General features: G+C 34.4%; 1 protein-coding gene across 2 annotated transcripts in view; it reads right to left on the reverse strand.

Annotated features, from left to right (window-relative positions):
* Nucleotides 1-25002, reverse strand: part of LOC131672672 (Golgi to ER traffic protein 4 homolog) — a 629760-nt gene that overhangs the window by 586621 nt on the left and 18137 nt on the right. For both annotated transcript variants that reach the window (XM_058950056.1, XM_058950047.1), the window contains exon 2: nt 5461-5539. In XM_058950056.1, the coding sequence (XP_058806039.1) occupies nt 5461-5539 (79 nt within the window). The remainder of the gene's footprint in view (nt 1-5460; nt 5540-25002) is intronic.

Raw genomic sequence — 25002 nt, forward strand, 5'->3', positions numbered from 1 at the left:
TTCAATTTTGCATAATTGTTGCAAAATTTAAAAAAACAATCGATGGCAACCGTGAGTCATATCATTTGAAAGCTCTCCGAAAGACCTTTTAAACGCACCCACGCGCGTCTCTGTACGTTAATTTCTACCAGAGATATAAAACTTTGAAGTTAGACTGATTTTGCCCGTGGGGGGGTAAAAGTGCGTGAGCGGCACTGTATTAACGCAGATCTTTTATCATATCACCAAATCATTGATGGTAATGAGTTATTCAGAATTAATTTAAGTGAATTATATAGTGCAATTAATTTCTGACAATTATCACAAAATACTCAGCTTTTTAGAATTCAAGAATCTCATGCAACATACGTTTGTTATACGTTGTTTATACGTTTTTCAACCGATAATATCACTTGTCTAACTATCATAAGAGTTTTCACAGGATGCATGTCTTAAAAACCAAATTTCTTTAACATCTTATCTATATAAATTGACTGATTGAATATCATCTCATTCTTCTCTCGATCTCTTCTAATATTTATACCCAAATACATCAAAGTTATTGTTGAAGCAACGGAATAATTCTGAATTACGTAACTCTAAGTAGTTTATATTTGCTATTGTATATTAGTTACTTATATGTCGAATTTTCTTTCAAATGTTCAGGAATACGTAAAATGTTATCCAATGGTGTATTAAATGTATTAATAATAATTTCTTCATGTTCAGTTTTTTTCTACGATTTCATGAATTTTCAACAACATATATAGTTATTTTGATTTCTCATTTATTACACACTTCACGTAATTGTTTTCTTAATAGAGATCGATCATTATATCACTTCTTAGATTTAGTGTCTTCTCGCACTTCTCTATAATCCGTTGTGTTTATTATCATTTTCTCTTAGTAAAACTTTCAACTGTTTGAGTCCAATACATTAACGTTCATGTGATTACCATACATAACGTGATGACAATGTTAATTTTGAATACGTTATTTTAGATTGGCAAATAACGATTCATCACGTAACGTTAATAAAGTAGTGATTTAATTTAATTCATTAGTATGTTTGATAACTTGTACAACATTGTATTGATAACTATATGTTGTAACGAGGTGGTTATCTAGCAAAATGAAAAATTTATTAACGCACAAACTCCCACGATGCACAGCTAACTGCCGCTCCGTAAAACACGTATAGTTATACATGTATTCGCCTTTACGTTTGATGATTTCGTTTCAGTGTCTACTTTCCAACCGAGTTGAACTCACCTTAAACCACTTGACTTGTGACACTCGATCTATCTTCAGTATGACTGACTTAATGCCTAATCCGCCTAATTCCCTAGACGAGATCGGATTAAGACTTAAGCCTTTATAAATCTATTAAGCTATTAGGAAACGAAATAACGTAAACGGCGAATAAAATTAACAAAGTTTAATCAATTGTAATGGGGGGGATAGCTGCAAAAATGAGAAATTTATTTAAGAACAAACTCCCACGATGCAGAGCAAACCGCCGCTCCGTTAACACGTATGTTAATACGTGTATTCGCCTTAACGTCAGCTGACTTAACTTAGTTGTCTTCGATCAAGCAAAGTTGAACTCACCTTAAGTCACGTGCCTTGTGACACACGATGAGTTTTAAGTGTAAGTGACTTTACTCCTAATCCACTTAATCCCCTAGCTATAATAGGATTAAAACCTAAGCTTTTTCCAATTGTTTAAACTACTAGGAAAAAATTATATGACGAAATCGGCGAATAAGTTTAATAGATTTTATTAATAAAAATCTCTACAGTCTTTGTCGGGCCGAAAGACTGACGCACGCGAATAGGATTTACAATTAAATAACTTTCGGTGAGAAAGAGAGAGAGAGAAGATACGAAAATTGGCGCGATCTAACGCTCGGCGCGAATACAAAAAATTAACGCTAATACGGTTGGGCAAAATACCAAATGTATTTTGTCACGCGATAATTAAGGGAGGTGCACCTACCCTGCGGTGTAATTACGGTGATCAGCCATAATTGTTGAAGCAAATTAAAGGCGCTCCTCCGATCAGAATCAGCTGTGCTGCCTCGATTGCAAATCTGCTGTATAATTGCTGTCACTTTTGCTGCTGCTTCCGTGATGCTGCTACTGTTGCTGCTTCCTCGCTCACACTTGCACACGTATCCAAAATCCAAGTAAACTTTTTTATTGGCAAATCGGTGAAACACTGTGCTAAACTATTTTGGCGGTACTACACAAGTAACAGCTGAGATGTAACTGCTAATTCAAAAGATCGCGCGCCCCCTCTCTCTCTCAATACTTAGAACTAACGCGCGAAAATCAGAATCGCGAACGGTTCGATTAATTGAATCGACTACCGTTGCACAATAAAGAACTACAAGTCTTTTATGGGCCAAAAGACGAACGCACGAGATAGGATTCACAATTATAAATTATAATTCAGTGAGAGAGAGAGAGAGAGAGAGAGAGAGAGAGAATTCGAAAATTGCCGCGAAAACTAACGCTCGGCGCGAATACAAAATTTTACGATCGCGATTGACAAAATACTTTCGAAAGTATTTTGTCGCGCAACAATAAAGGAAGGTGCACCTACCCTGTGGTGCAATTACGGTGATCAGCCGTAATTGTTGAAGCGAGATTTAAACGTACTCCTTCGATCAGCTGCGCTGCATCGATACAAATATCTGCTGCTGCTGCTTGCTACTGTTGTAATGCTGCTGCTGCTGCTAAAATGCTGCTGCTACTGCTTTCTCGTAACTCATGCACGTATAAAAATAGTCCCTGGAAACTTTCAATTTAACGGTGAAACACAGTGCAAAAACTTCGGCGGTACTTTCGTGAAAGTAGCTGAGGCTTAACTGAAAATTCAAACCCTCGCGCGCCCCCTCTCTCTCTTAGTCGTTCGAACTAACATCGCGAGTAGATGAATCGCGAACGGATCGATTAATCGAATCGACTACCGTGGCAACGTCATTATAATTATTAATTTTTATTTTGAATATTTCTAATGAAAACTTAAGGAGACTAGAACTAGGACTAAAACTTAAGGAGACTACACCACCGAAAGGTTATTACGAAATATGATGTTTTTTTTCATTAATTTTTTTAGGATTATTCTCAAAGATCTTTGCTGTTTATTGAGAATTTCATATTGTTAGGTAATTAACAATAAACCTACCAGAGCAATCAAATGGCCGCTCCTAAAGCCCGAAAAATAAATGATTTTAAATTATTATATGATAATTATTTTGTGGTTATTGTTTATGCTAAATTCTTTATTAATTATAATCAACTGGAAAAGACTAAAATTGTTTATTTCAAAAACGGTCACTTGACCGCCATTTAGTAGAATTAAGGTCGGTAGGTTTCTGTTAATATTGTAATTATTAAGTAAATTACTATCTTTATTGTTCTTTTTAAACTTAATAATTTGTTATATCAAAAATTATTATATTTTAAAACTTATGCATACATTAATTTTTCCTATAAAAATATGAAATTACTTTAAATAAAGGAATCCGTATTTTGACGTTTCAAAGGATCTTTGAAAGTTGAATTAATCATTTACATAAAACCTTATCTAAACGGAGAATTTCCCGCTTATTTTCAATTGATAGTTAAGAATAGAGATACCGTATAAAAAATAGTTGATATAGATATAACCTTGGGGGTAAATTGGACGCTATATATAATCAATCATCTGAACGTAAAATTTTACGCTCTTTTTGAATCCACTGTTAAAAATGGAGGATTCTATTAAAAAAAATTGGCAATGAGATTATCTTCAAAGATTTAAAGGTCAGATTCAAGGTTAACACAATATATCCTTCTTAGATACCAAATAGTTTATTTGAAATATTTTTGGCTAACTCATAAATTTCAGCTAAATTTAGTGCAAAAAATAAAATAGAACACCCTATATGAAATGACATTTAAAAAACTCCAGAATACAATGCTGTCGTGTATATTATTGCATAAGCTACGACTTCGGTATTAAGGCCGTAAATCGCTGCCCCATCGCTTAATTCTAAGTTCAACTATTAAAAAATACATTACAAAAAAAATAAAAATGAGTAACAAACAGCACAAAAACCCGGCATTTTCGTAGTATAAAAATGCTAAAAAATAAAAAATCCAAAAAAACAAGTTTTCAGTGAATGGAAAAAGTTAGCAACTGACTAATTTCATTGACTATAAGTGATAAAAGTTCAATCACATAAACTGTACAAAATACGTTCGAAAATCTACAAATCGATAGAAAAGAAGTGGCTTTAAATAAAATCTGTTCTGATTGAGCATTGTTTTATGAAGATTGCATGTTACCCTGTAATGTAAACGAATTTTCGAAAACCGAATTGAACTTAATACTCGAATCGCGTAGCGGTAAATCATCCCAATCCTCAGCCTTAACGGAATCGATTAATATGCTCTTAAGAAAATATCTCTTGAATATAAAACTAATACTCATAGATGTATTTAATAAAAGGTATCGTACCTGCACTTTTTTAAAAGACAGGAAAAAATTATATATATTTTGTCGACAAATCTGATAAAGTAAACTTTAGATCCATAGCATTAACGTCAGTTGTATGTACTATAAACTCTTCTTGCGCTCATCTCTTGCTTGAAATAATTGTAAAATTTTTGTAAAATTTTTGTTCTTTTTATTCCCGCATATTACCTTGATTGTTTAGTTTAAATTTAATTTAAGTGTCGTAAGCTTACGTATCCAGTGCCTTTGACGTGTTTTTTTTTTAAATTTTGGTTCTGCGGTAAGATGTCTTTTGTATTGATCTCGAGTGTTACTAGAGGATTTCATTCGAGGCGTTATTGTGCATTTGCCATCGTTGTAATCTGCTCCCTGCTTGATAAGTTACTACTATTTTTAGTTTTGTACCGGTCGGTGTATTTGTTCTCTGTCTTCTGATTTTCTTGCGAATGAAATTTGAACCTTTTACGACGACTTAAATATTGTGGATTCTGCAAGTCCATCTTTTTTCTGCAGCAACCGTAATACGATTTACTATTTCATCTGAGTCTCGTCTAGATTGCGATTTGTGCATACGAGTCGGACTGATCTTGCTCGCCAAAAGTCAATATTATCAGCCAAGAAGCAATGATTTTAAATGATTTTAATTTAAACAAATTTCGCTTTGACTTATTCCTTCACTTAATCATACTCTTACGATAATCTCGACTTTATTTAGATAGCCGAGAAAATTTAGAATTCAAGAATCTCAACTGATGACAATATTAGTATAATAATGAAAATAATAATCAAAAATTATTAGCAAGATTTTATCAGTATTTTTTTCTACACGTGTAGTTTATGATAGAATAAATTAGATAATAAAAATTAAATAAATAAAAAATGAATAAGAAAAGTCAGATTCTCGAAAATTTACAGTTTAAATAGAATAAAACTTATAGACAATGAACTGTAACAATTTTGATTTTAAAACTTACTTGTTTGCGTTGAAGTAATAAAAGAGATCCATTGTGTAATAGGCGAATCAAATCTGAGAAATTTTGTTGACCTAGATATCTGAAAACAGAATTCAAATAGTAGCAAATATCTTACTTATATCTTTAATTATTAAATAATGATCGTATATTTAGTGATAAGTCAACTTTTACGAGGGTTATTCAATAAGTCCGTGACTTTAAATAAAAAAACACTACTTATTTAAATAATTACAATTTATTTTTCAATATAGTTCCCTTTAAATCTATACATTTATTATAACGGTGCTCAAGTTATTTTATGTTCTACAAAAAGTAATTTTTAACAAACTCTTCAAAATACTTATTTGTTGCAGCAATTACCCCGTTGGATGAAAATATTTTATCCGCAAAACCAATTTTCATCTCTAGAAATAAAAAATAATCGGAAAAGACCAAATCTGGAGAATAACGTGGATGAGGAAGTATTTCATAGCGTAAATCAAATAATTTGGTCGATGTAATGAAACTCATGTGAGTTGGTGCATTGTCGTGGTGGAAAAAATTTTTTTTTCGCCAGATGGGGCCGCTCAATTCTTAATATGGCATCAAATCAGTCTAATAATGAGACATAATATTCTTCTGTAATAGTTTTTCTACTCTATAGGTAATCGATTAATATTATACCATTTGAGTTTCAAGAAATTATACCCATTACATTTCCGGCTGATCGTACCGTCTTCGCTTTTATCAGCACAGACTCATCTGGCCCATATTTTCGTTTGATTTTTCATTTTTGGCCTGGAATAATATATCTATCTTTCAGTAGCAATAATGTAGTGCTGCAAAAATTACTTTGGATTACGTTGAAACATGCTCAAATATTGCTCAGATGCAAACACACGAGCACGCTTGATATCAACTGTGAACAAGCGCGGCACCCATTTTGCAGATAATTTTCTCATGCCCAAACATTCATGTAAAATGGTCTATGTGCATTATACTAAAATCTTCAGAGCCTCACTAATCTAACGCACTTTCAATCGACGATTGGCAAGAACAATATCATGAACTTTATCGATCATGTCTTGAGTAGTCACCTCTTGGACGGCCAGGATGCTCAGCATCACTTGTGCTCTTACGGCCATAATGTAATTTGCGCAGACATGAAATTGCAATGAATATCTACTACTAAACTATCCACAGGTAATAGTAACGGTATCACATGTAGTCTTTGTTATTGTGGTTTGTATTTTAGAATTGGATTAAGCTCAGTTTTGCTTATTAGAATAAATGCTCCATAAAACTAATATACATTCAAAATTCATCATAATTAACTTATTAATTTTATAGCCCGCTCATGTATGATCAATAATAAACGATCCTATACTATTTTCGCAGCTTACATTTGCATGAATTTGACCCCGGCAACGGTGAAGCATCAGTTTGCGAATATTTAAATATACGAAACATGACGTCATTCTCAAGAGCGACTAGATCACGAATGTAAACGCCTAGATAATGAACATGAGTAAAACAAATCTATGCGAAACTTTCAAGGTCTTTAAAATCTCACTATTCGAATTTACAAATGTTTCAAATGCCATGCGTTGGAGCAGTTTCCATAATATTTCTTGAACTTTTCTTCAGTTTCATTAATGTATTTTCCTCGTAGGAAATAATGTTTAATAAGCACGCGAAACTCATTTTTTCTATAATTTTGTTACAATGAAAAACTAAATACAAATGACTGTAAAAAATTTCCAAACCAACGTACTAATTTGAAACTTTGTATACGCACTTAGATTAGATCAGACTCTCTTACAGTGTAAAAGACATTACGATAACACCACCATATTCCTAAAAGTCACGGACTTATTGAATGACTCTCGTATATATTTGACATATGCATAATTAATTTATGAGTTCAAACTTTTGTTAAAAATATTCGATTCCGTTATTGTAAATGAGAATTTGAATTAGTGATTATCAAAATTCACGTATAATTAATATCAAATATTAAAATAATGAAAATAGCACTGTGTATTATACATAAATAATAACCTTAGTGATAGACGTAAATTACCAACAGAACGTGCTCCTCGTTATTATTCAAAGTATATGAAGATACGTCGTTATAGGACGTATGATACCGAATTATCAATAATACCTTAAGAAAATGGCCTCTATAGCATCGTATTATGTGTTTCGCAACAATCTCTACATTTTGTACCTTTCAAATAATAAATGGGAATTATTCCAATTTTTAATCTATAGCAATTTCCAATTGTGGTAGATCGTACAGTGCCGCTCACGCACTTTTACCCCCCCACGGGCAAAATCAGTCTAACTTCAAAGTTTTATATCTCTGGTAGAAATTAACGTACAGAGACGCGCGTGGGTGCGTTTAAAAGGTCTTTCGGAGAGCTTTCAAATGATATGACTCACGGTTGCCATCGATTGTTTTTTTAAATTTTGCAACAATTATGCAAAATTGAAAATTCTGAAATTTTTTTATTATTTTTGACAATTAGCCAATTTTGGAAAAAAAATCGTACGAAAATTTAAAGTACACCATTTTTTAGCTATTACCAAGCCCTATCTGAATCACTCATCAAAAATTTATTTTCGTCAAATATGACGCGCGCACGGGCATTTTTTCCTAGAAGTGACAGTTTTTTTCAACATTTTTTATCTACGTCAAATTGTAACAATCGAAAAAAATTTATAGGAGAAAAAATGTTTGTTTTTTCACGTAGAATACTGCAATAATTTTTTTTTTGGTTTTTCGAAAAATTTTTTTTTTCGGTTTAAATTATTTTTCAAGGTCGAAAAAAAAAAGATTTTTTTTTTTATGTAATTTACGGTACTTGTTATGTAGTATTATTGAATGGGTGGAAAAAAATTTTTTTTTGTGGTTTCTCATCTTTTTAACGTACCGACTGTGAGAAAAAAAAATTGAAAAAAACCGAAAAAAAAAATTTTTCGAAAAACCAAAAAAAAAATTATTGCAGTATTCTACGTGAAAAAACAAACATTTTTTCTCCTATAAATTTTTTTCGATTGTTACAATTTGACGGAGATAAAAAATGTTGAAAAAAACTGTCACTTCCAGGAAAAAATGCCCGTGCGCGCGTCATTTTTGACGAAAATAAATTTTTGATGAGTGATTCAGATAGGGCTTGGTAATAGCTAAAAATTGGTGTACTTCAAATTTTCGTACGATTTTTTTTTCCAAAATTGGCTAATTGTCAAAAATAATAAAAAAATTTCAGAATTTTCAATTTTGCATAATTGTTGCAAAATTTAAAAAAACAATCGATGGCAACCGTGAGTCATATCATTTGAAAGCTCTCCGAAAGACCTTTCAAACGCACCCACGCGCGTCTCTGTACGTTAATTTCTACCAGAGATATAAAACTTTGAAGTTAGACTGATTTTGCCCGTGGGGGGGTAAAAGTGCGTGAGCGGCACTGTATATCTACGAATTTCTACTCTCACCGCAAATAATGCTGGCCTCAACAACCTTGGAATATTAATTTGCAGTCACTTTCTATCTTTAGTTAATTAAAATTCGTTCGATCGAGATAGATAATTTTTTACAAAAGTACACCTTCTTTCGATGTTCCTTGCGAGAATTTCCACAAGACTCAATCGTACTATTAAGAAAAGAGTCTGTGTAGCATCATGAGAAATCTTAAAAAGTTTCTCAACGATTTCAATAAGTTAATAAATTAAACGATTACAGAAATAACACTCGTAGGATATTTTACTCAGAGAGATATATTCCTTCGGAGATGTCCATTCAGTGTTATTAGATAGGAGTAACTCGCTAAGTAAAATAGTAAACAAAATTGAAATAAAGATCGAAGAGAACTCCGACAATTTATTGAAATCGGTTTATTATATTTATTATCGTTAGCGCTAGGTTGGATTAAAAATGCTGTTTCTTGCGACACAAATGGGCCTATTTATATATGAGACAGGTGTGTGAATTTCTCCCCACCATTGAAATGGCGCAATTCAACAATCACACAGTTTGAATTCGCTAAAATTCGGATTTGCTACTGACCTTTTCTATTTTTAACCCTTATAAAATGTTAAAACTTAATTAAAATACAGTTTAAATGTACACAAATAATGTAATGAATGTTTGACTAGTAATTCATACTTTTCAAACACAATTTTCATATGATATCAATTTAAATTTATTAGTTTCTTTGGAATTTAAAATCAATGATAGTATTAATAATTTTATTATGTGTATAAATAAATAAATGTCATAGTTATAAATGACTGAACTTAGATAATTATAGAGTTTTTCATCATTCATTATGATTTTCGCTTAAGTTCAATGTTTATTTACTTTACAATCAATATCAAATTGTTTAAATAACATTCTTATACTTAGTTGTTGATAACTTTTATGGAAAAAACAATTATGAATAATTCAATATCTCTTTTTCTATACTGCATTTCGTTAGATAATTTTTCTTTCATTCGGAACTTTGTATTGATTGCAATTAATTATTTTAATTGTTAATAATATTCGTAGTAAATGCACTTAAAGGTACACATTTAAAACATTTGTAAATTCGAAAAATAGGCCTGACTGACTTGTGAAAGACTTCCAGTTAGTCGGCGTTCCGACTCAGATTACTCCTCTCCGCCTTGGCGCTCCAAGTGAACACCGCGACACGCCCCCGCGACACCTATCGGAGCCAGGTCTAGCGAGCTCTTGGCACCCCGAGGACTAGATAATTGCCCGTTCATCCATTCTCTTTCATAGCGGCGCTTCGTTGTTTAGGAGAAGGGATCTGCAACACCAACCGACTAGGCCGCAGTTTCCTCGTTCCTGGCGCACCAAGTGCGGGTCAACTTCGACACTCTCCGGTTCCTCACGGCGGCGCCCCGTCGTGAAAGAGAGGCCGACACCGATCTACACTCCTATACAGCCCGCGCGTACGCTCTAGAATCAACGAAGTACTGGCGCACTAGGACTTCGCTGATTCAAGAGAAATTATTTCTCCCGCAGATGGTACTCCGTCCATGGTTGAAGCAGTCGTTTAGACAGCGAAATATTATACTAGCTAGAACTGGACAGCACTTTGTAACATACACTCAAGCTGAGCGGGCATATTTACACAATTATATTACAATCAGTTTATTCATTTCTTGCAGGCTGACCAACCAAAGATCGCCGAAACGAAGCCCGGATGCTATCAAATTATATATATTAAGCAATAAATAGTCAAATCTCATTACACTGTTCTGCATACTCAGACGACCTTCATCCGAACTCTCCTTTTTTCCCACCGAGATAAAATCCCTCGATTACAAGAAATTAATAGTCAGTCTTGTCCACTGTTTTGGTCATATATATTTATCATCAGGTGGCTAAGAGTGAAAGTTCTCACTGCCGCTTTTTCAGCTGCCCCTTGTATGTGTGACCAGAAGATCAGCTTCGTATCTAGAGTCACGCCCTAATACTTTAATGCCGTTGCCTTAATCTGCGTCTGTATTTATCCGACTGATATTAGAATAAGGGTATTAATTTAACTTCTTGTTAGAAGGATAAAATGATGGTTTATCTCCACGCTCAATACCCCCCTCTCTTGCAGATATCCGTATTGTTCTTGCCAGTTTTCTCCGTACTCATATAGCCTATGCGCTAGATGCATTTGAAAACCAATCGTCTTGTGCTTGTCCCATTGTTGTTCGCTTAGTATTAGTATGTCTGTATTTCATTCTTAAGCTATTTGTGGGACCACCAACCGTAATCATCTGCATAAGTTACCGGTTCTTATCATTTTGGATCAACTTTAAGCGCTCCTCCAGTACGGCCCGGTAGATCGCACACACCCATGTTCCCGGTATATAAACAGTCTCCGTCACCTACGCCTCGGAGCACGGAAAACATGTCGGCTAATTGGTCGGACAGGCTTTCCTAACAAGACCGGTCAAGCCGAATTTCCAATAGCACTGTTCTCTGTCCCGTTCTTGTCAGTCTGCTCGTTTATGTTCGTATTAGAGGCATCGGTAACAGTTAGAAGTTATCAATCTTTTTCTGACGCGGCTGTAGGTTCAGTTCATTTCGATTCTGCCCTTCTTGAGTAGTCTTTGAGCTGTATTTCAGCCTACTTCGCATACGGCTTTGCAAACGTCGCTCTTATTCAGTCCGAAAATGTGGATCTTGAAGTCCCTATCTTGTTCTATTTCCTGTTTGAGTGCGCCCTTGACGTCATTTTGGTCTGAGACACAATCCTGATCGAGAATCGCTAGTGTCTGCCCGTGCTTCAAGTCCTGTACTTTTCCAGCGTCTCGAACGAATTAAAATAGAAAATTCATTTAAATCATATTTCAAAGATTAATTGTTATACAGAATATATACATGAGAAATTTGTTATACAGAAAAATTGTTTCCGTACAAAAATTTAAAATGTGATAGCAACATTTTTGTTTTAATGTAAACACGTATTCTCGTAGTTCTTGGAACGAGAGTTATGAATTTGACTTTCAAGACTTTTTTTCTATCAGGGCTTAAAATAATAATTCTAGAGTATCCACTTATATAGGTTCCAATTTCATCTATTTACAGAAGTTTTTACCCTCTTAAATGTATATGAATTAGGATTAATAGCCCGCGATTACCGTAAGATTTTACCAAATGATTAAATATTCTATCAAATTCATACAAATTTATAAATTTAGTAAATAAACATTTTAGCACTTATATACAAAATATGTTTATAACATTTTCATTGAATTAACTATAAATAATAACAAAAAAGTCATTCTTATGTGAATAATAAATAAATAATAAAAACAATAATACAAATAAAAAAACTCTATATAGAAAACTAATTGATCATTATTACTTTTTAATCTTCATGAAAAGCTATTTCTTTTTAGTCTATTCCATAAATTCATCTGTTTCTTTATCTATTTCAATAGCTTCCTAGTCGTCTCTTTTAGAGTTATCGTCAGAGTTTTCTTCATTATAATTTTCATACTCTTATTCATCTAGTGATACTTTAGATTCAAGAAGACTAAAAATATTATATTGTAATAAGAAAAAATCATTATCGGACTGAATTGAACATAACGAATACTTACTATTTATGAGTATATTGTCCTATTTCACTTGAAATTTTGCGCTTTTTAGCGGTTTATCTTTTCTCAGTATTAATCAGTAATATAAATGGATCACTTAGAATAGCAGAACTATCACATATGTCCGCAAGACGGGACTTCCGAGAAACTTGACGGATGTGTTTTTTAATGTTTGATCGGTAATACATGAGCGAGGATTCTCATCCGTCTTCAGCAAACTAACCAATAAAAGATAAAATTTTCGAGTAATTTGGCAGCCATGAGTTAATATTTAATGTTGAGTTAGGTTCATTTTCACCCAAGGATAAAGTTTATAATACAACTGGTAGGTACTCAATTTTTCCATTTTCACTAAATTGTAACGAAGATAAGCAGCCGTTCCCGTCTGGGTAGCTAGCGGCCGTCCGCATAAATTATTTATTTGGGGATTTCGGAAGCAAAAGACGTTCCCACGACTGAATAACGCATCGAGCAAAACCACGTTAAACGCACGGATTCGAAGTCTGGATGAGGAATGATACAGCGGCGAATAAACACAACACCTGATTAACCCATTAAGGGGGGAGCCTGCTTTAGAGGCGTCAAAAAATCGATTTTTTCGAGAATTTTTTGGGGGAGGAATGAAATATCCGATTGGAATGAAACTTTTAGGGTTTATTAAAACATGTTTCAAGAGTCTTCTTAAATTTTTTTATTAAAATACAGATTATATTGTGGCTCGTAGAAGCATTCGGCCGAGGCGCCTCCACTCTGTAGTTGTCGTGCGGCGGGAAAAATGCAGATCGCAATTTTCATCTGAAACAAAAAATCAGATAAAATTTCCATTCTCCAATAGTGTAGTTTCTAGGTAAACCAAGAAAATTCAAAAAAAAGTGAAAATTGAACAATTTATCGCTAAATGAACAAAAAATTAATTTTTTTTAAAAAAAAAAATTCACTTTAGATTGTTTAAAAAGTTAGTTAATCTTAACTTTCTTAAGTTTTTTTAGGTTCAGCTTGAATAAAATTCAATTCCAAATAATACCCACTTTGTCTCGTTTTGATAGGACGTTTAGTTTTTTCCCTATCTTTCAGATACATACATTTGTTCTTCAGACTCTTCGTAAAACTGATTTTCGCCGAGATTTTCGAGTATACGAGCTGTTCTGGCCTCTTTGCTCGCGAGTAGATTGCGTCTGTTTTCTCGGGCGATGAGCTCCTGGTCGGCTTGCCGAGAGAAATTCATGCATTGCTGTCCAATTTTCAAGTCTAATATCTGCATTGTTTGTAATACTGCACTGTAGCCTTCATTGAACATTCCTCCAGCGATGTAGGAGGCAATCTCGACAATTTTAATGCCTGAGTGAAGGTGTTTAGGTGTCATGCGCCACACAGTGGAATTGAACGACTCGTTCGCATTTTGTGTGTATCCACCCAAGCATCTCGTTAGCAGATCGTCGTTAGATAAGTCCTCGTACACAGGACGAATGTGCTTCTCAACCTCTTCGTCGATGACACGTGGCGCATGTTGAAAATCAGCCAGTTTATTTGCTGCCTCGGCTTTGCGCCACTCACACCAACTGTAGGCGCCTTCTGGGCAATGGTCGTGGCGAGGTAATTCATCTCTCGAGCAATAGTGATCGAGTGTCGCCATTATAGCGTTTTTCATGTCTTCCACAGAATGCAAGTTTCTTTGAATGGCCAGACCGTAGTAAATGGTTAATTTTTTTATTAAAGTCTCGGTGAGCCGCTTCTTTCCACCGAGCTTTTCTTGTTTTTTTTTGTTTCGGAGACGAGTACCCAGGCGCTTTCGGACATGTCCCACGCACTCGTTTTTTGTCACTGTGAGCTCCGGGCCGTATGGATTACTGTTCAGAATGCCAAGAAATGTTTTGGAGTCGCCGTCACCAATGTAATTACTGTACTTTACTCCGAATTTCTCGATGGATCTCAAGAACATTGTCATTATCGAAGAACAATTTTCCTTATGGTTTTGATACCATTCTTCAAACTCTTCGTCGTCCAATGTATTCTTCTTCAGAGCACAAGTATGACAATATCCACTTTTAACGATGAGATCGATCACTTTGCCACTGTAGTACCCGATAAGTGTAGTTACACCGTATAATGAAGTAAAGCCACGTTTTTTCCAAGATCCATCGCCTGAAACTTTCAAATGGTCAGCTGGTCTTCCATTTTTAACGTTAAGTTCTTTTTCCTCTGCGACGGCTTTTTTGCAGGCGCTGTCAAACATTTTTTTCGACGCTGAATACAGGTGCTGCACGATTTGATCATACGTCGATTTAGCTAAGCCTGGTGATATGTCCATAAGACCACAAAAAATGTTAATGCCTTCTCGTGCGACACCCAAAATCCTCATGACGAGCACAATTCTTCTATTGATTTCGTAGCCAGTGTTGATCAATGGTCCAGATTGAATTTCTCGTTTACCGCATTTGCACGCTAAAACGATTTTGAATCCGAGACCTCGATGGCCGCTTTCGGCAAAAGTTATTCGCTGCTTACACGAATTGCAAATAACTATTTCGGAAATTGCTAAAAATACAGAGACAAACTCAATTATTGGATAGCAATGTGACGGATGAATTATGACATCGTCCGTAGTTGCTGAAGCCAATTTATTTTCACTACGGCTCGTATTAGCTTCTTCATCGTCAGATATCGAAACATTTACGAACTGATTGCCATGGAATTTGCGCTTCCGTAGCTTACCAGTGCGATCAGTTGAATATTTACTATCTTTCGGATAGCTCTGCATGATTTCAAGATGTTCACGTACCGAAACACAAAACAAAACTAAACTCGAATGCTAATACAGCTTGGCTCAAGCCGACTCTGCCAGCTCATGTATACTGCTTATAATATACACTTTTATCCTTCCATAGCTCCAGCAAGACCTACGAAGGATCTATAGTGTCTCAAAAGACCGTGATTCCTTTGTATTATAATACGTACAATAGATCAAGGGGCGGAGCGCGCGCACTCCGAGCGACCCGTCCGCTCGTATACCTGCTCGACGCTTACTCACTATTTCTTTTATAACTCCGAAAATATTTCGAGGATACTTCTAAAATTTTAGCGACACATTCTTGGATAGTTTAGGAAGACATTTATGCAAAAAAAAAATCGATTTTTTGAAGCCTCTAAAGCAGGCTCCCCCCTTAATACCCAAGCCGAATCTGGTAGAGATAGCCTTGAAATAACCATTGAGTTCATGTTACAGCTCAACAATAATTTACACGTGTTTTTTCTTTTTGCATTTCCAATTGTTTATAAAAAGTTATTTAAACAAATTAACAAAAGTTTTAGTTTTTTGAAAAACTATTTACGGCAACCAGTTCTACGGGAAAAACCAAGGCGAAAACCTCTGTAGCGTTTTTTTGTTAGACTCGATTTTGTTGGTGTAATTTCGTTATAAACAATTTGAAACTGAGAAGTGATGCTGACAAAAACCTCTCTAATATTATTTTTTTCGACCCAACTGTTTTTGTTAATCATTATGGGTAAAAGAACTACTTTCTTCAAAACAGATCCTTAAAAACAATTACGAATAATTTTCTCTGTGAGTTTTGCAAAAATAAATATCACATTTTGAACAACAATATTCAGTCAATACTGAACAATTTTCGTTGTCACACTTTCTACGTTTCCCAACCTTCATCTGATGTTCCTCTGTCGGAGTTTCAACTTTTTTCTGTCATTTGGGTTGATGAGTATTTTCGAGTTTTTGAATATAATATTCACAAACTTCCTCCACAATATCTTTTGAACCTTTCTTCTCATCTGGATGGAGTTTATTGTAAATAACAGTAGCATTAGCTAATGAAGCTTGAATAAGTCTCATGAAGAGACACCACGTCCATTTTTTGCTTCGGATTGTAGGCATAAGTGCATTACAATGCTGGTCGTGTAAGTCTACTCCACCCATGTGCCTATTATACATTGAGAAAGCTTGAGGAAAGAGAATTTTTTGTTTAGTTTTATTATGCCATCTTTTCATTTCAACTTTCGGTTCATCTCCGTATTTAGTTGAGAGAACTGATACGGGTTTTGAGATCATCACCGTTATGTAATTCAGTTTCGAATTGGCTTCATGAACTGAGATAGTGGTTCCTCTATCAGCTTTCTTTGACATATCGATTTTTGCTTTGACGCGATTTTGACGAACAGTTCCTGTAGCCGATAATCCAATATTTCTTAAGTGAATCATGAGATCTGGAGATGTAAAGAAGTTATCAAAAAACAAATGATATTTTGCCAGATTTTAATTTTTAACCGTCTCCAGGAATCTTTGAAGTAATTTGATAACCACTCTCAATCCCAAATAAACAGAAGCTAAAGGATTTTCAGATTCAGTACCAAACTTGCCCGTATATATATCTAAATCATATATATATATCCATTTGAAGAACATAGTGCCCATAGCTTTATCCCAAATCTTATAGGTTTGTTCCTAATGCATTGCTTGATGCTGAATCTTCCAAAATATTTGACCATAACTTCGTCGATTGACAAATTATAATCAAAAAATCCATATCTCATACAATTTTCCCTAAATAATTCAAATAAATATCTGACTTTCCAGACTTTATCTTTTTCATCTTTGTCTTGAAGTTTATAAAACCTAATGTTTTTTTTTATTTTTACAAATTTTTCCCTTGGCATAAGTTCGTTTATTATTGGACACTGCAAAAGTCGTTTGTTCGACCAATAGTCAGACTGCTTTTTCCTAGAATTGACTATAGTAATCATAATGATCACGATGAATCGGTCTAAATCATCATTGGTCAATTTAAAGTGGTTTTCGGAAGTAGCTTCTATAATAAAGTTTTTCATTGATTGAGAAAAAAAGAGTTCAAACAATTCCAAAGAACTTTTTGAGTAAAATGATGAAATAGATGAAAGATCATAGTCATCATCTGGAAGATCGTTATAATTCAAAGCATTATCACGCTAATCATACTTATGATTCGGTTCTAGTAACTTTTGGTCACTAGTATAAGAACTCTTTATATGTTCATACGATCCTGTAGGAAGCGGCCGAAGTGAAGTATATTCTTCTTCTTCATTACTTGAACCTTGATCTGAGCTCTCATGCTCTGTTGGAAGAAATGCAATATCAACATGATGGTCACCATCTATATCATCACCGTCAACCATATCATTCAAATCAGCAATTCTTCGCCTCGTCATGGTATTATAGTTTTATATTGAAGTATATAAAAAGAACAAAATCAGTTATTTATTCAATATAATAGAATGGTCTTCTATTTCACTGAGTGACAAGCTATCGTCGAAATAGTATATGACACCGAACTATTTAGTCGATTTACATTTGAAATGAAGATAGGAATGAAAATTAGAAAGAATTATAAAATTATGAGGAATTTCTACTGATGGTGTGATTATTTCAGTACAACCGTAGAAAATCTTTTTCAAGTTATTGTTAGTTCACATTCGGTTCGTAAAATTCAAATGATGGAAACTGCTTTACGATTTCTAATTACAATTGTATGATAAAAGACTAAAGAGGTTTTCGCCTTGGTTTTTCCCGTAGAATCGATTGCCGGAAATAGTTTTTCAAAAAACTAAAACTTTTGTCAATTTGTTTAAATAACTTTTTATAAACAATTGGAAATGCAAAAAGAAAAAACACGTGTAAATTATTTTTGAGCTATAACATGAACTCAATAGTTATTTCAAGGCTATCTCTACCAGATTCGGCTTGGATATTAATGGGTTAACACACTAATCTTTTACTTGTCAACAATCGACTATAAGACGGCGATCTCATGCCGATATACTACGAGCAGCACAATAACAAACACGAGCGCGAAGTTGAATCGGTGGCTGGTCAGCCTACACATTCCCTTTTTGAAGCTAATTATTACAATGAATGTCTGATAAACAACTTCCACCGTTATTTCGTCAACGGGCTAGCCGGATGATCTGACACACTATCCGCCCATCAGCTAGCGCCTAAACATGCAAGACAGAGAGAAAAGAGAGAACATGGCAACGACCTGACTCTCAGACTCTCTGACGGCAAGAACGCTTCGCAGTCTGACGTCACTGGTGCGCTCCTTCTCGCTGACCGCCTCGCTGGTGTTATTGTCGTCGCTGTTTATTCTCTCGCTTGTCCTCTTGTTCGCTCTATCAATATTGCTGCCTCAATCTCTTGTTCCGCTCGTCGTTGTTGTTGTTGTTGCTTCCACTGCTGTTGCCGTTGTTCCCGCTGTCCTTCGATCGCTCGATGTCTGCAGCACCGACGAAATCTGCTCACGCGCGCACCTGCGCAGCTCGCCGGTTACCCACACACACCGGTGCCGGGTATCCTTCGGGACATGGTTGGGCGCAACCCAGCCACAACACTTTAATTCTTGTCCGCGCACCGGGCGTGTCTCCAAAAATGAACATTAACGAGGTCGCGGGGACAACTCCAGAAAACCGTTGACTTCGATTTAATCCGAGCACGTGACTTTCTCTGCCAAAGCCCAAAAGAGACTCTCTCAAATTTTCGCGGTAATCCGCAACTAGAGCGCTCTCTCTCTCTCTCTCTCTCTCTCTTTCTCTCTCTCTCTCTCTCTCTCTCTCTTCTCTCTCTCTCTCTCTCTCTCTCTCTTCTCTCTCTCTCTCTCTCTCTCTCTCGATTTCCCGAGCAGGACTGACTGGCGATGCGTGTTTTGACAGAAGGAACGCACAGAAAATTCCTCCCTACTCTTTAGGCTCAGCACCACGGGCGGATCTTAGTTCAGCGATTGAGAGGGCAGTAGAACTCCGCGCGGAGTCCATTGGCTACCTGTGGGTGGTCGGGGCTGACCCTTTTTTTATGGTGCGTGCCCTTAAACAACGAGTGTTGTTCCTCTAGACAATTTAGTTTCCTCAAAACATGCTGACACCGAGAATGGCTTGACATCCATGTGTTCTTCAGCTTTCACAATTTGGGACAAACAACCCCGAAAAAACTATATTAGACTGTAAAACGATGTTAGAAAGTAATTCTATGTTGGAAAGTAATTCGGACTGTTTGAACAGGCCAAGTCTAGATATAACATGGTTTATTGCAGAAAACGCGCAAACTGCCCTAAACTCTCGCGAGACTCGAACTTGACAGCTTTGTGAAGGCTAACATAACCATCAGGAATAAAATATGGCCTATTAATGTTCAGTCGCGATGTCGCCGTCAAGCGGTGCGGAAGTGCAACCGCCTGACGCATCATCGCTACATAAGCATTTCAAGTGTCATCCAAATACAAAAGTAGGAGCAGTTGTGTGTTTAGTATGTGGAAATTTCTATCATACGAGTGAAATAGTAGCAAAAATCATTGCAGGAAATGCAATCAAACTAATAAACAGCTCATTCATAATATGCCAGGAGCATCCAAATTTTGCACTAACATCAAACTTGCCATATGGGGACTTAAGTGAACAAGCTAGTGCTTTTATAACACAATTCAAACTTGTAAGCAGAGAGGAAATAAAACAAGAAATACTAAATGAGCTCGTGCATGAGAAACAAATAATGAATGAAAACGATGAACATATGGATTTAACACAAGTAAGTGAATTAGATGAAATACAACAACTAAAAGCTGAAAATAACTTATTGAAAGAACTCTACAAAGAAACAAAGGAAAAAAATGAATTACTAAATGAATTACTCATCAAAGAAAAGCAAAATACGAATGAGTTATTAGCAAAAGAAAAGAAAAATAAACCAAATAACATATTTAAAAATTCATATGCAGAAACATTGAGTTTACCAAAGCCTAAGCCAAAAAAGGTACCAAGACTTATTATCAAACGAACTAATAAAAATGATACCACTAATTTAGAAAATACCGTTGCTCATTATCTTATCAAAGATAAAACAATACAAACAAAAAAAATTAAAACAGTAAATAACGATACTGTCATAATTAACTGCATGAATGAAGAGAATATTAACACTATAGAAAAAACATTACACAAAAAAATATACACTTTTGCTAAAATTGAAAAAGAGCAAATTAGGAAACCAACAGTTAAAGTTACTGGCATCAGCAAATCTTTCACACAAAATATGCGAGACATTGAGTCAGATATAAACCAAAGAAATTTCCACAATTATGATGACAAAGGTAAAGTAATACACACATACACAAATGAGAAATTGCAAACTATGACAGTTATAATGGAGGTATCAGCTAATTTGTACAAACACATTAGAGAGAATAAAAGCAGACTTTTTGTTGGTTGCCAAAACTGCAAAGTCTATGACATTATAAATACAAGCCCTTGTTATAACTGTGCTAGGTTTGGACATAGTGGGAGCAGATGTAAAAATGAAGCCACGTGTTACAAATGCCGCGGTAATCACACTGGTAGTCAATGCAACAATAAAACATAAACATGTCCTAATTGCACATACCACAATACTAAATACAAAACTAAATTTGATACTAAACACAGTGCAATTGACAGCGAATCTTGTGAAATTTTAAAAGCAAAAATAAACAAATACATTGAAATGACAGACTACCCGATAATGCCAACGCACCAACGCTACTTCGGAAAAATAAAACACCCGGCTGCAGAAAAACCAACAATTAACGCGCGTCCTGCTCTATCAAGCGGCGCATCATTAGCGTCATTAGCCTCCATATCCTCGCTCAACTTACATGGTAACAATAATACGAAATACAAATAAAAATGCATCCCATCGATGAAAATATCAGCAACGAAATTATTATTAATAACACTGATGAATTAAATGAGCACATAATAACAGAAAAGGAAATTATTATCTGTGTTAATATCAGAAGTTTGAATGCCAATTACACCAAACTTCTAACATTTATAAACAACCTACAAAAAAAACCAAGTGTTATAATATGTACTGAAACATGGAATTTACAACATTTCCTAGTCTTCAATATTGAAGGATACAGTATGTACTATAACAATAGTAGTATTAATAAGGCTGATGGCGTGGTGACCTATATCAGAGACGACATAATTGAATCAACAGAAATAATTCAAATACAAAATTTAAAAATTTTACAAACTACAATACAGTTAGAAAATGAAAAAACTATACTGTTAGCAGCTATATACAGATCACATGACCTACACAAACCACAATTCATACAATCGATCAAAACATACATAATTCAACACATAAAGAAAAAAAATTCAATACTAATAGGCGATTTCAACTGCGACATTTTAAGCCAAGATCCTTGGGATCAAGAATTCTTGCAAATGTTAATAGAAAAAGGACACCATCCAGGATTTAATACGATTACCAGACCTTCGCTGGACAACAACAACAGTGGAACATGCATAGATAATTTTTTTATAAAAATGGAAAATAACGCATACAAAACTTTCAATGTCAACACCCCGTTCAATGACCATTATCCACTAATAATGGCGTTGCAGAACCAAACAAAAAGCATAAATCACTCACATAATAAAAAACAAATTAATTACCGAAAACTTCAACATATAGCTCAAACTATAAACTGGAATGAAAATAGTGAAACTAATGATACAAATCAATCTATCAATAACTTAATCATGAAAATACAATATTGCCTTAAACAGGCAGAAAAGAAAAATGTCACAAAGAAAACTATTAATAGCTTGAAGCCAAGAAAAAAATAGATCACCAAAGGCATAATAAACTCATGTAAAACTAAAGAAAACCTATATATTGAATGGAAAAATAATCCTCACGATACAACAAAAAAAAATAACTATAAAAATTTTATCAAAATTTTAGATAAGATAATTACAATAACAAAAGAAAATTACGATAAAAAAATCATAGAAATGGTGCAACATGATCCTAAAAAATTATGGTCAGTTGTCAACAACAAACTAGGGAGAAATACTCAGAATAACAAAACTATTGATGACATCACGGACAAAAATAATAGAATCACCAATCCAGAAGAAATTGCAAACAAAATGAACACATTTTTTTGTGAAATCGGAACGGAACTTAGCAATAATATAATACAACCGCAAAATGCAACGCTCAACCTCCCAAAAATAAACCCGAAAACAATATTTTTAAATTTTACAAATGAAGAAGAAGTAAAGAAAATAATTGGCAGACTAAAAAACAAAAAAGGAGGAGTTGATGGAATTAATTCATTATTATTAAAATCATTAATCCACTACGTATCTGAACCACTTGCACTTGCTATAAATAAGTGCATTATTAATGAAACTTGGTCTGATGCTTTAAAAGAAGCGGATATTACACCAATCCACAAATCAAAAGAAAAACATTTAGCAAATAACTACAGACCTATTTCTCTAATCTCCAACATAGCTAAAATCTTTGAAAAAATAATACATAGAAGAATTCAATCTTTCATTGACTACTGTAATTTGCTTTCCACAAATCAATTTGGCTTTCGAAAAAACAGAAGCACAAAACATGCACTAAATTATATTTCAAACAACATTTATGAACAATTAGATGCAAGTAAACCTATAGCAATAACTTTTCTGGATCTTGCCAAAGCCTTCGACACAGTTGATCACAAGATACTGTTACAAAAATTATACAACTATGGTATTAGGGGTAGTGCCTATAACCTTATCAAAAGCTATCTAATAAATAGAAAACAATGTGTGAAGGTAAATAATGCAAGTAGCGATAAACAAATAGTAAAAATGGGCGTTCCACAAGGAACTATACTGGGTCCGCTACTTTTCCTACTATACATAAATGATCTACTAACGATACTACCAGAAAAATCCATACTATCTTTTGCAGACGATACAGCAATCATAGCAAAAGGTAAGAATTGGAAAGAAGCTGAAACTAATATGAACAGTTATTTAAAAATAGTGGGAATTTGGCTTGCTCTTAATAAACTATCTTTGAATATAGACAAGACAACGTACATGGAATTTGGAAATTATCATGACAGTACGCCAAAAAACCTGAAAATTGAAATCTTAGGACATCCAATACACCGAATTGAAAACACAAAATATCTTGGAGTTACTTTTGACAGTAATATGAAATGGGATTTACATCTACAAATCCTATACCAAAAAACAAAATATCTAACATTTGTCCTATATAAGCTATCAAAAATAATGAATACTAGTACATTAAAAATGATCTACTACGCACTCTTTCACAGCATAATGACTTATGGAATTATAGCTTGGGGAGGAGCGTACACAGGTCGAATTAAAGTAATACAAAACTTGCAAAACAGACTACTAAAAATAATCTATAAAAACCAATTTGTGACACATGAATACCCACTTAACTTAGATCAATGCTTTTCATTGGAATCTCTATTATTCCACTACGATACTTTTAAGGACAAATATATTGGAAAAGAAAGAAAAATAAGATTCGCCTCAATCCAACACCCTAAAGAACACTAACTATCAGCATAAAAAACAGTTATGTAAGAGCAATTATGTTATACAATAAACTACCAAATGACTTGAAAACAATTAGCAACACGACAACTAGGAAAAACAAACTTAAAAAATGGATCAAAGGAAACCCAATATGGCAAATAGATTAAACTGCAAAAATATAAAACAATTAATTGATCTCTATGGTACTCTGTATCCGACATCGGAAGTCCATGAGGATGCAGTAGACCACAACAAATTAATACTAGATATTAGAACATTTATTTGTGCAAATAACAATTGCAATTTATCTCATAAAAGATCACACAAAAGAATCACCCAGTATAACTATGAAAAAATGCTCAAAGGATCAACACAAGAAATCAACAGGATCGCAAAGCTAGCTAACAGCCTCTTGAATAATATGAAAACAACGACAGCTACACAAATCAACAGAATAAAATTCATTAAGTCCACACTCGAAGAACATAACATAAACAGTAATAACAAAATGTCCCTAGAAACAGTTTTCGATGCCATTGATGAGATGGCAAATGAAAATAACTATAGAGCACTGTCAAGAAAACCGATGCCAGCCCCTGGAAAACTGATAGAACCATCAGAATGACCTATGGAGACATAAACTATCTAGGCAACAATAAAGCCCTGTTAAATTTTGACAGAGGTATTCAAGGAGCACAAATTTTCAAGAACTCAGCATCACCTCTAGAATATCAACCACAACACCTAGACATTGTAGTTGTCGATGACATAGTGTTCACCTCAACTTGCAAATGTGTCTCGAACAGACAACACAAAGAAATTTTTCCACACTATAGAGAAACTTGCGCAATAGGACTAACATGTCCAGCAAGATTAACAAGCTTAGAACGTGTCATCTACAGAAGAACCAAGAATGCAACAACAGGATATTTCACTACAGCCAGACAGATGCTAAATAGAACATGGGATTAGAACAACAAATCACGAATTTCTTTATACAAATTACTAATTAGTTTTAAGTATTAGTATTAGTTTATTAAACATGCCAGACCAGCGTACAGGAAGAAATTC

This window comes from Phymastichus coffea, unplaced genomic scaffold (assembly GCF_024137745.1).
Source record: "Phymastichus coffea isolate CEN01 unplaced genomic scaffold, Cenicafe_Pcof_1.1 PCOF00012, whole genome shotgun sequence".
Taxonomy (NCBI): domain Eukaryota; kingdom Metazoa; phylum Arthropoda; class Insecta; order Hymenoptera; family Eulophidae; genus Phymastichus; species Phymastichus coffea.